The 18,833-nt window shown below is 49.8% G+C and overlaps 1 protein-coding gene across 1 annotated transcript in view; it reads left to right on the top strand.

Moving 5' to 3' along the window:
* LOC138972446 (inner centromere protein-like) overlaps positions 1–18,833 on the top strand; it is a 32,602-nt gene that overhangs the window by 7,266 nt on the left and 6,503 nt on the right. Inside the window, exon 2 of the mRNA XM_070345095.1 lies at positions 17,813–17,986. Coding sequence (XP_070201196.1) covers positions 17,813–17,986 — 174 coding nt within the window. The remainder of the gene's footprint in view (positions 1–17,812; positions 17,987–18,833) is intronic.

Here is an 18,833-nt window from a genome sequence, read left to right as displayed (position 1 = left end):
GCTCTCATTTGTTATCATCAGTTTTCCATACTCATTTATCCATATTTTCTTTTTCATTTTTGTCGTTGTCGAGTTATTCAAATGTTCAACGCGATAGTTGATTATTCTTTGGAGACTACTGTTTCTCTATTCATTTTTGTCTGTTTTCGTTTCCATCTGACCTTTTCTCGGGAAAGCAAGGAATCGTGAACACATTTGCTAGGGTAGAGAGCTGAATACTCAGATTTGCACGGTTGTCGTCTGTTGGAGTTTTGAATGAATGCCGGCACTTAAATAAAATATGTCTGTGAACCGAATATGAACTATGTTCAACGCGTAAGTGCTTGTCGACGGCAACAGTACATCTGTTTACATTGATATAATGAATTACCATTGCTACGGAACATTTTCTAGTGTTTTTTTTCTTATCGCAGAATTTTTCTTTTCTTTTCTTATTGTCTAAATTACAGCACAGCGAATGTCCCTTGGACTTCTGAAAGTTCAAGACACACTCCTTTTCGTGTAAACAGTTCAGCTCAACGTCTCAGATCTGAACAGACTGTTACATGGAATAAGACCGTCCTTCCACTTGGTCAAACACCACACATAAAAAACTTACTTGTCTCTGTTTGATATTATTAAATTAATCATGTAAAACGTCCAACTCAGCACAGCAGTCAGAGTGTTGATTGTTAGACTGTGACCAAGTGGAGGGACGGTCTCATCCCGTGTAAAACGTCCAACTCAGCACAGCAAGCAGCCAGAGTGTTGATTGTTAGACTGTGACCAAGTGGAGGGACGGTCTCATCCCATGTAAAACGTCCAACTCAGCACAGCAAGCAGCCAGAGTGTTGATTGTTAGACTGTGACCAAGCGGAGGGACGGTCTCATCCCATGTAAAACGTCCAACTCAGCACAGCAAGCAGCCAGAGTGTTGATTGTTAGACTGTGACCAAGCGGAGGGACGGTCTCATCCCATGTAAAACGTCCAACTCAGCACAGCAAGCAGCCAGAGTGTTGATTGTTAGACTGTGACCAAGTGGAGGGACGGTCTCATCCCATGTAAAACGTCCAACTCAGCACAGCAAGCAGCCAGAGTGTTGATTGTTAGACTGTGACCAAGCGGAGGGACGGTCTCATCCCATGTAAAACGTCCAACTCAGCACAGCAGCCAGAGTGTTGATTGTTAGACTGTGACCAAGCGGAGGGACGGTCTCATCCCATGTAAAACGTCCAACTCAGCACAGCAAGCAGCCAGAGTGTTGATTGTTAGACTGTGACCAAGCGGAGGGACGGTCTCATCCCATGTAAAACGTCCAACTCAGCACAGCAAGCAGCCAGAGTGTTGATTGTTAGACTGTGACCAAGTGGAGGGACGGTCTCATCCCATGTAAAACGTCCAACTCAGCACAGCAAGCAGCCAGAGTGTTGATTGTTAGACTGTGACCAAGTGGAGGGACGGTCTCATCCCATGTAAAACGTCCAACTCAGCACAGCAAGCAGCCAGAGTGTTGATTGTTAGACTGTGACCAAGCGGAGGGACGGTCTCATCCCATGTAAAACGTCCAACTCAGCACAGCAAGCAGCCAGAGTGTTGATTGTTAGACTGTGACCAAGTGGAGGGACGGTCTCATCCCATGTAAAACGTCCAACTCAGCACAGCAAGCAGCCAGAGTGTTGATTGTTAGACTGTGACCAAGCGGAGGGACGGTCTCATCCCATGTAAAACGTCCAACTCAGCACAGCAAGCAGCCAGAGTGTTGATTGTTAGACTGTGACCAAGTGGAGGGACGGTCTCATCCCATGTAAAACGTCCAACTCAGCACAGCAAGCAGCCAGAGTGTTGATTGTTAGACTGTGACCAAGCGGAGGGACGGTCTCATCCCATGTAAAACGTCCAACTCAGCACAGCAAGCAGCCAGAGTGTTGATTGTTAGACTGTGACCAAGTGGAGGGACAGTCTCATCCCATGTAAAACGTCCAACTCAGCACAGCAAGCAGCCAGAGTGTTGATTGTTAGACTGTGACCAAGTGGAGGGACGGTCTCATCCCATGTAAAACGTCCAACTCAGCACAGCAAGCAGCCAGAGTGTTGATTGTTAGACTGTGACCAAGTGGAGGGACGGTCTCATCCCATGTAAAACGTCCAACTCAGCACAGCAAGCAGCCAGAGTGTTGATTGTTAGACTGTGACCAAGTGGAGGGACAGTCTCATCCCATGTAAAACGTCCAACTCAGCACAGCAAGCAGCCAGAGTGTTGATTGTTAGACTGTGACCAAGTGGAGGGACGGTCTCATCCCGTGTAAAACGTCCAACTCAGCACAGCAAGCAGCCAGAGTGTTGATTGTTAGACTGTGACCAAGCGGAGGGACGGTCTCATCCCATGTAAAACGTCCAACTCAGCACAGCAAGCAGCCAGAGTGTTGATTGTTAGACTGTGACCAAGTGGAGGGACGGTCTCATCCCATGTAAAACGTCCAACTCAGCACAGCAAGCAGCCAGAGTGTTGATTGTTAGACTGTGACCAAGCGGAGGGACGGTCTCATCCCATGTAAAACGTCCAACTCAGCACAGCAAGCAGCCAGAGTGTTGATTGTTAGACTGTGACCAAGCGGAGGGACGGTCTCATCCCATGTAAAACGTCCAACTCAGCACAGCAAGCAGCCAGAGTGTTGATTGTTAGACTGTGACCAAGTGGAGGGACGGTCTCATCCCATGTAAAACGTCCAACTCAGCACAGCAAGCAGCCAGAGTGTTGATTGTTAGACTGTGACCAAGCGGAGGGACGGTCTCATCCCATGTAAAACGTCACACTCAGCACAGCAAGCAGCCAGAGTGTTGATTGTTAGACTGTGACCAAGCGGAGGGACGGTCTCATCCCATGTAAAACGTCCAACTCAGCACAGCAAGCAGCCAGAGTGTTGATTGTTAGACTGTGACCAAGTGGAGGGACGGTCTCATCCCATGTAAAACGTCCAACTCAGCACAGCAAGCAGCCAGAGTGTTGATTGTTAGACTGTGACCAAGCGGAGGGACGGTCTCATCCCATGTAAAACGTCCAACTCAGCACAGCAAGCAGCCAGAGTGTTGATTGTTAGACTGTGACCAAGTGGAGGGACGGTCTCATCCCATGTAAAACGTCCAACTCAGCACAGCAAGCAGCCAGAGTGTTGATTGTTAGACTGTGACCAAGTGGAGGGACGGTCTCATCCCATGTAAAACGTCCAACTCAGCACAGCAAGCAGCCAGAGTGTTGATTGTTAGACTGTGACCAAGTGGAGGGACGGTCTCATCCCATGTAAAACATCCAACTCAGCACAGCAAGCAGCCAGAGTGTTGATTGTTAGACTGTGACCAAGCGGAGGGACGGTCTCATCCCATGTAAAACGTCCAACTCAGCACAGCAAGCAGCCAGAGTGTTGATTGTTAGACTGTGACCAAGCGGAGGGACGGTCTCATCCCATGTAAAACGTCCAACTCAGCACAGCAAGCAGCCAGAGTGTTGATTGTTAGACTGTGACCAAGTGGAGGGACGGTCTCATCCCATGTAAAACGTCCAACTCAGCACAGCAAGCAGCCAGAGTGTTGATTGTTAGACTGTGACCAAGTGGAGGGACGGTCTCATCCCATGTAAAACGTCCAACTCAGCACAGCAAGCAGCCAGAGTGTTGATTGTTAGACTGTGACCAAGCGGAGGGACGGTCTCATCCCATGTAAAACGTCCAACTCAGCACAGCAAGCAGCCAGAGTGTTGATTGTTAGACTGTGACCAAGTGGAGGGACGGTCTCATCCCATGTAAAACGTCCAACTCAGCACAGCAAGCAGCCAGAGTGTTGATTGTTAGACTGTGACCAAGTGGAGGGACGGTCTCATCCCATGTAAAACGTCCAACTCAGCACAGCAAGCAGCCAGAGTGTTGATTGTTAGACTGTGACCAAGTGGAGGGACGGTCTCATCCCATGTAAAACGTCCAACTCAGCACAGCAAGCAGCCAGAGTGTTGATTGTTAGACTGTGACCAAGTGGAGGGACGGTCTCATCCCATGTAAAACGTCCAACTCAGCACAGCAAGCAGCCAGAGTGTTGATTGTTAGACTGTGACCAAGTGGAGGGACGGTCTCATCCCATGTAAAACGTCCAACTCAGCACAGCAAGCAGCCAGAGTGTTGATTGTTAGACTGTGACCAAGTGGAGGGACGGTCTCATCCCATGTAAAACGTCCAACTCAGCACAGCAAGCAGCCAGAGTGTTGATTGTTAGACTGTGACCAAGCGGAGGGACGGTCTCATCCCATGTAAAACGTCCAACTCAGCACAGCAAGCAGCCAGAGTGTTGATTGTTAGACTGTGACCAAGTGGAGGGACGGTCTCATCCCATGTAAAACGTCCAACTCAGCACAGCAAGCAGCCAGAGTGTTGATTGTTAGACTGTGACCAAGTGGAGGGACGGTCTCATCCCATGTAAAACGTCCAACTCAGCACAGCAAGCAGTCAGAGTGTTGATTGTTAGACTGTGACCAAGTGGAGGGACGGTCTCATCCCATGTAAAACGTCCAACTCAGCACAGCAAGCAGCCAGAGTGTTGATTGTTAGACTGTGACCAAGCGGAGGGACGGTCTCATCCCATGTAAAACGTCCAACTCAGCACAGCAAGCAGCCAGAGTGTTGATTGTTAGACTGTGACCAAGTGGAGGGACGGTCTCATCCCGTGTAAAACGTCCAACTCAGCACAGCAAGCAGCCAGAGTGTTGATTGTTAGACTGTGACCAAGTGGAGGGACGGTCTCATCCCATGTAAAACGTCCAACTCAGCACAGCAAGCAGCCAGAGTGTTGATTGTTAGACTGTGACCAAGCGGAGGGACGGTCTCATCCCATGTAAAACGTCCAACTCAGCACAGCAAGCAGCCAGAGTGTTGATTGTTAGACTGTGACCAAGTGGAGGGACGGTCTCATCCCATGTAAAACGTCCAACTCAGCACAGCAAGCAGCCAGAGTGTTGATTGTTAGACTGTGACCAAGTGGAGGGACGGTCTCATCCCATGTAAAACGTCCAACTCAGCACAGCAAGCAGCCAGAGTGTTGATTGTTAGACTGTGACCAAGTGGAGGGACGGTCTCATCCCATGTAAAACGTCCAACTCAGCACAGCAAGCAGCCAGAGTGTTGATTGTTAGACTGTGACCAAGTGGAGGGACGGTCTCATCCCATGTAAAACGTCCAACTCAGCACAGCAAGCAGCCAGAGTGTTGATTGTTAGACTGTGACCAAGCGGAGGGACGGTCTCATCCCATGTAAAACGTCCAACTCAGCACAGCAAGCAGCCAGAGTGTTGATTGTTAGACTGTGACCAAGTGGAGGGACGGTCTCATCCCATGTAAAACGTCCAACTCAGCACAGCAAGCAGCCAGAGTGTTGATTGTTAGACTGTGACCAAGCGGAGGGACGGTCTCATCCCATGTAAAACGTCCAACTCAGCACAGCAAGCACCCAGAGTGTTGATTGTTAGACTGTGACCAAGTGTAGGGACGGTCTCATCCCATGTAAAACGTCACACTCAGCACAGCAAGCAGCCAGAGTGTTGATTGTTAGACTGTGACCAAGTGGAGGGACAGTCTCATCCCATGTAAAACGTCACACTCAGCACAGCAAGCAGCCAGAGTGTTGATTGTTAGACTGTGACCAAGTGGAGGGACAGTCTCATCCCATGTAAAACGTCCAACTCAGCACAGCAAGCAGCCAGAGTGTTGATTGTTAGACTGTGACCAAGTGGAGGGACGGTCTCATCCCATGTAAAACGTCCAACTCAGCACAGCAAGCAGCCAGAGTGTTGATTGTTAGACTGTGACCAAGCGGAGGGACGGTCTCATCCCATGTAAAACATCCAACTCAGCACAGCAAGCAGCCAGAGTGTTGATTGTTAGACTGTGACCAAGTGGAGGGACGGTCTCATCCCATGTAAAACGTCCAACTCAGCACAGCAAGCAGCCAGAGTGTTGATTGTTAGACTGTGACCAAGTGGAGGGACGGTCTCATCCCATGTAAAACGTCCAACTCAGCACAGCAAGCAGCCAGAGTGTTGATTGTTAGACTGTGACCAAGCGGAGGGACGGTCTCATCCCATGTAAAACGTCCAACTCAGCACAGCAAGCAGCCAGAGTGTTGATTGTTAGACTGTGACCAAGCGGAGGGACGGTCTCATCCCATGTAAAACGTCCAACTCAGCACAGCAAGCAGCCAGAGTGTTGATTGTTAGACTGTGACCAAGCGGAGGGACGGTCTCATCCCATGTAAAACGTCCAACTCAGCACAGCAAGCAGCCAGAGTGTTGATTGTTAGACTGTGACCAAGTGGAGGGACGGTCTCATCCCATGTAAAACGTCCAACTCAGCACAGCAAGCAGCCAGAGTGTTGATTGTTAGACTGTGACCAAGTGGAGGGACGGTCTCATCCCATGTAAAACGTCCAACTCAGCACAGCAAGCAGCCAGAGTGTTGATTGTTAGACTGTGACCAAGCGGAGGGACGGTCTCATCCCATGTAAAACGTCCAACTCAGCACAGCAAGCAGCCAGAGTGTTGATTGTTAGACTGTGACCAAGTGGAGGGACGGTCTCATCCCATGTAAAACGTCCAACTCAGCACAGCAAGCAGCCAGAGTGTTGATTGTTAGACTGTGACCAAGTGGAGGGACGGTCTCATCCCATGTAAAACGTCCAACTCAGCACAGCAAGCAGCCAGAGTGTTGATTGTTAGACTGTGACCAAGTGGAGGGACGGTCTCATCCCATGTAAAACGTCCAACTCAGCACAGCAAGCAGCCATAGTGTTGATTGTTAGACTGTGACCAAGCGGAGGGACGGTCTCATCCCATGTAAAACGTCCAACTCAGCACAGCAAGCAGCCAGAGTGTTGATTGTTAGACTGTGACCAAGCGGAGGGACGGTCTCATCCCATGTAAAACGTCCAACTCAGCACAGCAAGCAGCCAGAGTGTTGATTGTTAGACTGTGACCAAGCGGAGGGACGGTCTCATCCCATGTAAAACGTCCAACTCAGCACAGCAAGCAGCCAGAGTGTTGATTGTTAGACTGTGACCAAGCGGAGGGACGGTCTCATCCCATGTAAAACGTCCAACTCAGCACAGCAAGCAGCCAGAGTGTTGATTGTTAGACTGTGACCAAGTGGAGGGACGGTCTCATCCCATGTAAAACGTCCAACTCAGCACAGCAAGCAGCCAGAGTGTTGATTGTTAGACTGTGACCAAGTGGAGGGACGGTCTCATCCCATGTAAAACGTCCAACTCAGCACAGCAAGCAGCCAGAGTGTTGATTGTTAGACTGTGACCAAGCGGAGGGACGGTCTCATCCCGTGTAAAACGTCCAACTCAGCACAGCAAGCAGCCAGAGTGTTGATTGTTAGACTGTGACCAAGCGGAGGGACGGTCTCATCCCATGTAAAACGTCCAACTCAGCACAGCAAGCAGCCAGAGTGTTGATTGTTAGACTGTGACCAAGCGGAGGGACGGTCTCATCCCATGTAAAACGTCCAACTCAGCACAGCAAGCAGCCAGAGTGTTGATTGTTAGACTGTGACCAAGTGGAGGGACGGTCTCATCCCATGTAAAACGTCCAACTCAGCACAGCAAGCAGCCAGAGTGTTGATTGTTAGACTGTGACCAAGTGGAGGGACGGTCTCATCCCATGTAAAACGTCCAACTCAGCACAGCAAGCAGCCAGAGTGTTGATTGTTAGACTGTGACCAAGTGGAGGGACGGTCTCATCCCATGTAAAACGTCCAACTCAGCACAGCAAGCAGCCAGAGTGTTGATTGTTAGACTGTGACCAAGCGGAGGGACGGTCTCATCCCATGTAAAACGTCCAACTCAGCACAGCAAGCAGCCAGAGTGTTGATTGTTAGACTGTGACCAAGTGGAGGGACGGTCTCATCCCATGTAAAACGTCCAACTCAGCACAGCAAGCAGCCAGAGTGTTGATTGTTAGACTGTGACCAAGCGGAGGGACGGTCTCATCCCATGTAAAACGTCCAACTCAGCACAGCAAGCAGCCAGAGTGTTGATTGTTAGACTGTGACCAAGTGGAGGGACGGTCTCATCCCATGTAAAACGTCCAACTCAGCACAGCAAGCAGCCAGAGTGTTGATTGTTAGACTGTGACCAAGCGGAGGGACGGTCTCATCCCATGTAAAACGTCCAACTCAGCACAGCAAGCAGCCAGAGTGTTGATTGTTAGACTGTGACCAAGCGGAGGGACGGTCTCATCCCGTGTAAAACGTCCAACTCAGCACAGCAAGCAGCCAGAGTGTTGATTGTTAGACTGTGACCAAGCGGAGGGACGGTCTCATCCCATGTAAAACGTCCAACTCAGCACAGCAAGCACCCAGAGTGTTGATTGTTAGACTGTGACCAAGCGGAGGGACGGTCTCATCCCATGTAAAACGTCCAACTCAGCACAGCAAGCAGCCAGAGTGTTGATTGTTAGACTGTGACCAAGTGGAGGGACGGTCTCATCCCATGTAAAACGTCCAACTCAGCACAGCAAGCAGCCAGAGTGTTGATTGTTAGACTGTGACCAAGTGGAGGGACGGTCTCATCCCATGTAAAACGTCCAACTCAGCACAGCAAGCAGCCAGAGTGTTGATTGTTAGACTGTGACCAAGCGGAGGGACGGTCTCATCCCATGTAAAACGTCCAACTCAGCACAGCAAGCAGCCAGAGTGTTGATTGTTAGACTGGGACCAAGTGGAGGGACGGTCTCATCCCATGTAAAACGTCCAACTCAGCACAGCAAGCAGCCAGAGTGTTGATTGTTAGACTGTGACCAAGTGGAGGGACGGTCTCATCCCATGTAAAACGTCCAACTCAGCACAGCAAGCAGCCAGAGTGTTGATTGTTAGACTGTGACCAAGTGGAGGGACGGTCTCATCCCATGTAAAACGTCCAACTCAGCACAGCAAGCAGCCAGAGTGTTGATTGTTAGACTGTGACCAAGTGGAGGGACGGTCTCATCCCATGTAAAACGTCCACCTCAGCACAGCAAGCAGCCAGAGTGTTGATTGTTAGACTGTGACCAAGCGGAGGGACGGTCTCATCCCATGTAAAACGTCCAACTCAGCACAGCAAGCAGCCAGAGTGTTGATTGTTAGACTGTGACCAAGCGGAGGGACGGTCTCATCCCATGTAAAACGTCCAACTCAGCACAGCAAGCAGCCAGAGTGTTGATTGTTAGACTGTGACCAAGCGGAGGGACGGTCTCATCCCATGTAAAACGTCCAACTCAGCACAGCAAGCAGCCAGAGTGTTGATTGTTAGACTGTGACCAAGCGGAGGGACGGTCTCATCCCATGTAAAACGTCCAACTCAGCACAGCAAGCAGCCAGAGTGTTGATTGTTAGACTGTGACCAAGTGGATGGACGGTCTCATCCCATGTAAAACGTCCAACTCAGCACAGCAAGCAGCCAGAGTGTTGATTGTTAGACTGTGACCAAGCGGAGGGACGGTCTCATCCCATGTAAAACGTCCAACTCAGCACAGCAAGCAGCCAGAGTGTTGATTGTTAGACTGTGACCAAGCGGAGGGACGGTCTCATCCCATGTAAAACATCCAACTCAGCACAGCAAGCAGCCAGAGTGTTGATTGTTAGACTGTGACCAAGCGGAGGGACGGTCTCATCCCATGTAAAACGTCCAACTCAGCACAGCAAGCAGCCAGAGTGTTGATTGTTAGACTGTGACCAAGTGGAGGGACGGTCTCATCCCATGTAAAACGTCCAACTCAGCACAGCAAGCAGCCAGAGTGTTGATTGTTAGACTGTGACCAAGCGGAGGGACGGTCTCATCCCATGTAAAACGTCCAACTCAGCACAGCAAGCAGCCAGAGTGTTGATTGTTAGACTGTGACCAAGCGGAGGGACGGTCTCATCCCATGTAAAACGTCCAACTCAGCACAGCAAGCAGCCAGAGTGTTGATTGTTAGACTGTGACCAAGTGGAGGGACAGTCTCATCCCATGTAAAACGTCCAACTCAGCACAGCAAGCAGCCAGAGTGTTGATTGTTAGACTGTGACCAAGCGGAGGGACGGTCTCATCCCATGTAAAACGTCCAACTCAGCACAGCAAGCAGCCAGAGTGTTGATTGTTAGACTGTGACCAAGTGGAGGGACGGTCTCATCCCATGTAAAACGTCCAACTCAGCACAGCAAGCAGCCAGAGTGTTGATTGTTAGACTGTGACCAAGCGGAGGGACGGTCTCATCCCATGTAAAACGTCCAACTCAGCACAGCAAGCAGCCAGAGTGTTGATTGTTAGACTGTGACCAAGTGGAGGGACGGTCTCATCCCATGTAAAACGTCCAACTCAGCACAGCAAGCAGCCAGAGTGTTGATTGTTAGACTGTGACCAAGCGGAGGGACGGTCTCATCCCATGTAAAACGTCCAACTCAGCACAGCAAGCAGCCAGAGTGTTGATTGTTAGACTGTGACCAAGCGGAGGGACGGTCTCATCCCATGTAAAACGTCCAACTCAGCACAGCAAGCAGCCAGAGTGTTGATTGTTAGACTGTGACCAAGTGGAGGGACGGTCTCATCCCATGTAAAACGTCCAACTCAGCACAGCAAGCAGCCAGAGTGTTGATTGTTAGACTGTGACCAAGTGGAGGGACGGTCTCATCCCATGTAAAACGTCCAACTCAGCACAGCAAGCAGCCAGAGTGTTGATTGTTAGACTGTGACCAAGTGGAGGGACGGTCTCATCCCATGTAAAACGTCCAACTCAGCACAGCAAGCAGCCAGAGTGTTGATTGTTAGACTGTGACCAAGCGGAGGGACGGTCTCATCCCATGTAAAACGTCCAACTCAGCACAGCAAGCAGCCAGAGTGTTGATTGTTAGACTGTGACCAAGTGGAGGGACGGTCTCATCCCATGTAAAACGTCCAACTCAGCACAGCAAGCAGCCAGAGTGTTGATTGTTAGACTGTGACCAAGTGGAGGGACGGTCTCATCCCATGTAAAACGTCCAACTCAGCACAGCAAGCAGCCAGAGTGTTGATTGTTAGACTGTGACCAAGCGGAGGGACGGTCTCATCCCATGTAAAACGTCCAACTCAGCACAGCAAGCAGCCAGAGTGTTGATTGTTAGACTGTGACCAAGCGGAGGGACGGTCTCATCCCATGTAAAACGTCCAACTCAGCACAGCAAGCAGCCAGAGTGTTGATTGTTAGACTGTGACCAAGTGGAGGGACGGTCTCATCCCATGTAAAACGTCCAACTCAGCACAGCAAGCAGCCAGAGTGTTGATTGTTAGACTGTGACCAAGCGGAGGGACGGTCTCATCCCATGTAAAACGTCCAACTCAGCACAGCAAGCAGCCAGAGTGTTGATTGTTAGACTGTGACCAAGCGGAGGGACGGTCTCATCCCATGTAAAACGTCCAACTCAGCACAGCAAGCAGCCAGAGTGTTGATTGTTAGACTGTGACCAAGTGGAGGGACGGTCTCATCCCATGTAAAACGTCCAACTCAGCACAGCAAGCAGCCAGAGTGTTGATTGTTAGACTGTGACCAAGTGGAGGGACGGTCTCATCCCATGTAAAACGTCCAACTCAGCACAGCAAGCAGCCAGAGTGTTGATTGTTAGACTGTGACCAAGTGGAGGGACGGTCTCATCCCATGTAAAACGTCCAACTCAGCACAGCAAGCAGCCAGAGTGTTGATTGTTAGACTGTGACCAAGTGGAGGGACGGTCTCATCCCATGTAAAACGTCCAACTCAGCACAGCAAGCAGCCAGAGTGTTGATTGTTAGACTGTGACCAAGCGGAGGGACGGTCTCATCCCATGTAAAACGTCCAACTCAGCACAGCAAGCAGCCAGAGTGTTGATTGTTAGACTGTGACCAAGCGGAGGGACGGTCTCATCCCATGTAAAACGTCCAACTCAGCACAGCAAGCAGCCAGAGTGTTGATTGTTAGACTGTGACCAAGCGGAGGGACGGTCTCATCCCATGTAAAACGTCCAACTCAGCACAGCAAGCAGCCAGAGTGTTGATTGTTAGACTGTGACCAAGCGGAGGGACGGTCTCATCCCATGTAAAACGTCCAACTCAGCACAGCAAGCAGCCAGAGTGTTGATTGTTAGACTGTGACCAAGCGGAGGGACGGTCTCATCCCATGTAAAACGTCCAACTCAGCACAGCAAGCAGCCAGAGTGTTGATTGTTAGACTGTGACCAAGCGGAGGGACGGTCTCATCCCATGTAAAACGTCCAACTCAGCACAGCAAGCAGCCAGAGTGTTGATTGTTAGACTGTGACCAAGTGGAGGGACGGTCTCATCCCATGTAAAACGTCCAACTCAGCACAGCAAGCAGCCAGAGTGTTGATTGTTAGACTGTGACCAAGTGGAGGGACGGTCTCATCCCATGTAAAACGTCCAACTCAGCACAGCAAGCAGCCAGAGTGTTGATTGTTAGACTGTGACCAAGCGGAGGGACGGTCTCATCCCATGTAAAACGTCCAACTCAGCACAGCAAGCAGCCAGAGTGTTGATTGTTAGACTGTGACCAAGCGGAGGGACGGTCTCATCCCATGTAAAACGTCCAACTCAGCACAGCAAGCAGCCAGAGTGTTGATTGTTAGACTGTGACCAAGCGGAGGGACGGTCTCATCCCATGTAAAACGTCCAACTCAGCACAGCAAGCAGCCAGAGTGTTGATTGTTAGACTGTGACCAAGCGGAGGGACGGTCTCATCCCATGTAAAACGTCCAACTCAGCACAGCAAGCAGCCAGAGTGTTGATTGTTAGACTGTGACCAAGTGGAGGGACGGTCTCATCCCATGTAAAACGTCCAACTCAGCACAGCAAGCAGCCAGAGTGTTGATTGTTAGACTGTGACCAAGTGGAGGGACGGTCTCATCCCATGTAAAACGTCCAACTCAGCACAGCAAGCAGCCAGAGTGTTGATTGTTAGACTGTGACCAAGTGGAGGGACGGTCTCATCCCATGTAAAACGTCCAACTCAGCACAGCAAGCAGCCAGAGTGTTGATTGTTAGACTGTGACCAAGTGGAGGGACGGTCTCATCCCATGTAAAACGTCCAACTCAGCACAGCAAGCAGCCAGAGTGTTGATTGTTAGACTGTGACCAAGTGGAGGGACGGTCTCATCCCATGTAAAACGTCCAACTCAGCACAGCAAGCAGCCAGAGTGTTGATTGTTAGACTGTGACCAAGCGGAGGGACGGTCTCATCCCATGTAAAACGTCCAACTCAGCACAGCAAGCAGCCAGAGTGTTGATTGTTAGACTGTGACCAAGTGGAGGGACGGTCTCATCCCATGTAAAACGTCCAACTCAGCACAGCAAGCAGCCAGAGTGTTGATTGTTAGACTGTGACCAAGTGGAGGGACGGTCTCATCCCATGTAAAACGTCCAACTCAGCACAGCAAGCAGCCAGAGTGTTGATTGTTAGACTGTGACCAAGCGGAGGGACGGTCTCATCCCATGTAAAACGTCCAACTCAGCACAGCAAGCAGCCAGAGTGTTGATTGTTAGACTGTGACCAAGTGGAGGGACGGTCTCATCCCATGTAAAACGTCCAACTCAGCACAGCAAGCAGCCAGAGTGTTGATTGTTAGACTGTGACCAAGTGGAGGGACGGTCTCATCCCATGTAAAACGTCCAACTCAGCACAGCAAGCAGCCAGAGTGTTGATTGTTAGACTGTGACCAAGTGGAGGGACGGTCTCATCCCATGTAAAACGTCCAACTCAGCACAGCAAGCAGCCAGAGTGTTGATTGTTAGACTGTGACCAAGCGGAGGGACGGTCTCATCCCATGTAAAACGTCCAACTCAGCACAGCAAGCAGCCAGAGTGTTGATTGTTAGACTGTGACCAAGCGGAGGGACGGTCTCATCCCATGTAAAACGTCCAACTCAGCACAGCAAGCAGCCAGAGTGTTGATTGTTAGACTGTGACCAAGTGGAGGGACGGTCTCATCCCATGTAAAACGTCCAACTCAGCACAGCAAGCAGCCAGAGTGTTGATTGTTAGACTGTGACCAAGTGGAGGGACGGTCTCATCCCATGTAAAACGTCCAACTCAGCACAGCAAGCAGCCAGAGTGTTGATTGTTAGACTGTGACCAAGTGGAGGGACGGTCTCATCCCATGTAAAACGTCCAACTCAGCACAGCAAGCAGCCAGAGTGTTGATTGTTAGACTGTGACCAAGTGGAGGGACGGTCTCATCCCATGTAAAACGTCCAACTCAGCACAGCAAGCAGCCAGAGTGTTGATTGTTAGACTGTGACCAAGCGGAGGGACGGTCTCATCCCATGTAAAACGTCCAACTCAGCACAGCAAGCAGCCAGAGTGTTGATTGTTAGACTGTGACCAAGTGGAGGGACGGTCTCATCCCATGTAAAACGTCCAACTCAGCACAGCAAGCAGCCAGAGTGTTGATTGTTAGACTGGGACCAAGCGGAGGGACGGTCTCATCCCATGTAAAACGTCCAACTCAGCACAGCAAGCAGCCAGAGTGTTGATTGTTAGACTGTGACCAAGTGGAGGGACGGTCTCATCCCATGTAAAACGTCCAACTCAGCACAGCAAGCAGCCAGAGTGTTGATTGTTAGACTGTGACCAAGCGGAGGGACGGTCTCATCCCATGTAAAACGTCCAACTCAGCACAGCAAGCAGCCAGAGTGTTGATTGTTAGACTGTGACCAAGCGGAGGGACGGTCTCATCCCATGTAAAACGTCCAACTCAGCACAGCAAGCAGCCAGAGTGTTGATTGTTAGACTGTGACCAAGTGGAGGGACGGTCTCATCCCATGTAAAACGTCCAACTCAGCACAGCAAGCAGCCAGAGTGTTGATTGTTAGACTGTGACCAAGTGGATGGACGGTCTCATCCCATGTAAAACGTCCAACTCAGCACAGCAAGCAGCCAGAGTGTTGATTGTTAGACTGTGACCAAGCGGAGGGACGGTCTCATCCCATGTAAAACGTCCAACTCAGCACAGCAAGCAGTCAGAGTGTTGATTGTTAGACTGTGACCAAGCGGAGGGACGGTCTCATCCCATGTAAAACGTCCAACTCAGCACAGCAAGCAGCCAGAGTGTTGATTGTTAGACTGTGACCAAGTGGAGGGACGGTCTCATCCCATGTAAAACGTCCAACTCAGCACAGCAAGCAGCCAGAGTGTTGATTGTTAGACTGTGACCAAGCGGAGGGACGGTCTCATCCCATGTAAAACGTCCAACTCAGCACAGCAAGCAGCCAGAGTGTTGATTGTTAGACTGTGACCAAGCGGAGGGACGGTCTCATCCCATGTAAAACGTCCAACTCAGCACAGCAAGCAGCCAGAGTGTTGATTGTTAGACTGTGACCAAGCGGAGGGACGGTCTCATCCCATGTAAAACGTCCAACTCAGTACAGCAAGCAGCCAGAGTGGTGATTGTTAGACTGTGACCAAGCGGAGGGACGGTCTCATCCCATGTAAAACGTCCAACTCAGCACAGCAGCCAGAGTGTTGATTGTTAGACTGTGACCAAGCGGAGGGACGGTCTCATCCCGTGTAAAACGTCCAACTCAGCACAGCAAGCAGCCAGAGTGTTGATTGTTAGACTGTGACCAAGCGGAGGGACGGTCTCATCCCATGTAAAACGTCCAACTCAGCACAGCAAGCAGCCAGAGTGTTGATTGTTAGACTGTGACCAAGTGGAGGGACGGTCTCATCCCATGTAAAACGTCCAACTCAGCACAGCAAGCAGCCAGAGTGTTGATTGTTAGACTGTGACCAAGCGGAGGGACGGTCTCATCCCATGTAAAACATCCAACTCAGCACAGCAGTCAGAGTGTTGATTGTTAGACTGTGACCAAGTGGAGGGACGGTCTCATCCCGTGTAAAACGTCCAACTCAGCACAGCAAGCAGCCAGAGTGTTGATTGTTAGACTGTGACCAAGCGGAGGGACGGTCTCATCCCATGTAAAACGTCCAACTCAGCACAGCAAGCAGCCAGAGTGTTGATTGTTAGACTGTGACCAAGTGGAGGGACGGTCTCATCCCATGTAAAACATCCAACTCAGCACAGCAGCCAGAGTGTTGATTGTTAGACTGTGACCAAGCGGAGGGACGGTCTCATCCCATGTAAAACGTCCAACTCAGCACAGCAAGCAGCCAGAGTGTTGATTGTTAGACTGTGACCAAGCGGAGGGACGGTCTCATCCCATGTAAAACGTCCAACTCAGCACAGCAAGCAGCCAGAGTGTTGATTGTTAGACTGTGACCAAGCGGAGGGACGGTCTCATCCCATGTAAAACGTCCAACTCAGCACAGCAAGCAGCCAGAGTGTTGATTGTTAGACTGTGACCAAGCGGAGGGACGGTCTCATCCCATGTAAAACGTCCAACTCAGCACAGCAGTCAGAGTGTTGATTGTTAGACTGTGACCAAGTGGAGGGACGGTCTCATCCCGTGTAAAACGTCCAACTCAGCACAGCAAGCAGCCAGAGTGTTGATTGTTAGACTGTGACCAAGTGGAGGGACGGTCTCATCCCATGTAAAACATCCAACTCAGCACAGCAGCCAGAGTGTTGATTGTTAGACTGTGACCAAGTGGAGGGACGGTCTCATCCCATGTAAAACGTCCAACTCAGCACAGCAAGCAGCCAGAGTGTTGATTGTTAGACTGTGACCAAGTGGAGGGACGGTCTCATCCCATGTAAAACGTCCAACTCAGCACAGCAAGCAGCCAGAGTGTTGATTGTTAGACTGTGACCAAGCGGAGGAACGGTCTCATCCCATGTAAAACGTCCACCTCAGCACAGCAAGCAGCCAGAGTGTTGATTGTTAGACTGTGACCAAGCGGAGGGACGGTCTCATCCCATGTAAAACGTCCAACTCAGCACAGCAAGCAGCCAGAGTGTTGATTGTTAGACTGTGACCAAGCGGAGGGACGGTCTCATCCCATGTAAAACGTCCAACTCAGCACAGCAAGCAGCCAGAGTGTTGATTGTTAGACTGTGACCAAGTGGAGGGACGGTCTCATCCCATGTAAAACGTCCACCTCAGCACAGCAAGCAGCCAGAGTGTTGATTGTTAGACTGTGACCAAGTGGAGGGACGGTCTCATCCCATGTAAAACGTCCAACTCAGCACAGCAAGCAGCCAGAGTGTTGATTGTTAGACTGTGACCAAGCGGAGGGACGGTCTCATCCCATGTAAAACGTCCAACTCAGCACAGCAAGCAGTCAGAGTGTTGATTGTTAGACTGTGACCAAGTGGAGGGACGGTCTCATCCCATGTAAAACGTCCAACTCAGCACAGCAAGCAGCCAGAGTGTTGATTGTTAGACTGTGACCAAGTGGAGGGACGGTCTCATCCCATGTAAAACGTCCAACTCAGCACAGCAAGCAGCCAGAGTGTTGATTGTTAGACTGTGACCAAGTGGAGGGACGGTCTCATCCCATGTAAAAGCCTGGCCAGGTCTGAGACAGCGAGCCGAACCGTTTACACGAACATGGGTGTGCCTTTACCCTTCACAAGTACAATATATAGGGACATTCGCTGTGCTGAGGCTCAGACACATCTGCAATAATAAACTGGATTTTGTTGTTGTAACAATGCTAATTAATTATATCAATGCAAATAGATTTGCGGTTGCCGTCGACAAGCACTTACGCGTTAGAAATAGTCCCTATTCTGTCCATAGACATATTTTTGTTTTGAGATGGCGAGCAAAGCCGTTTTCACAAGGGGGAAGTTTGCCTTTCTAATTCACAAGAAAACTTCTCCCAAAACGATATCCCTTAACTGCTATATCTTGTGCAGGATATGCACTACTCTTCAGTGGAAAGTCTGTCGTTGCCAAGACGACAGCGTGTGTTCGACACCCAGCTGGTGCCTGCAGGCGACCCCCTGCCCATCTGGGCCACACTGCCCCTGGACAGCAAGCTGCCCGTCGTGCCCTCGCCCAAAGGGTCGTACACTCTCTACACCACCAATGTAAGTTTCTTAATAATGTGTGGGTTATTTTCATCTGATTTTGTGCGATCGTAAGCGTTAATGTCCATGGAATGGTTGTGGTGGTGGTGGTGGTTGCTGTGGTGGTGGTTGGCGTGGAATCCTTCTACTCCTCTACACCTTTTTCTCCTACTCCGCCTCCTCCTCCTCATAGTCGTCGTCGTCATCATCATAAATAATCATCATCATCATCATCATCATCATCATCATCATCATCATCATCATCATCATCATCATCATCATCATCATCATCATCATCATCATCATTATCATCAATCATTTATCATTTATCATTTATCATCAATCAACATCATCATCATCGTCATCAATCAACAACAATCATCATCAATCATCAATCATCAATCATCATCATCATCATCATCATCATCATCATCAATCATCATCATCATCATCATCATCATCATCATCATCATCATCATCATCATCATCATCATCATCAATCATCAATCATCAATCATCACCATCATCAATCATCAGCATCGCCATCATCATCATCATCATCATCAATCATCATCAATCTCTCATCATCAATCAATCATCATCAATCAAGCATCATCATCATCATCATCATCATCATCATCATCATCATCATCATCATCATCATCATCATTATCATCATCATCAATCATCATCAATCATCATCATCACTCGTCATCATCATCGGCCATCATCAATCATCAATCATCATCAATCATCATCATCAATCATCATCAATCATCATCATCATCATCATCATCATCATCATCATCATCAATCATCATCATCATCAATCATCATCAATCATCATCAATCATCATCATCACTCGTC

Source organism: Littorina saxatilis, linkage group LG8, assembly GCF_037325665.1.
Source record: "Littorina saxatilis isolate snail1 linkage group LG8, US_GU_Lsax_2.0, whole genome shotgun sequence".
In the NCBI taxonomy this organism is placed as follows: Eukaryota; Metazoa; Mollusca; class Gastropoda; order Littorinimorpha; family Littorinidae; genus Littorina; species Littorina saxatilis.
Note: the sequence above shows the minus strand (reverse complement) of the source record. Positions and strands in the feature narration are given on the sequence as shown.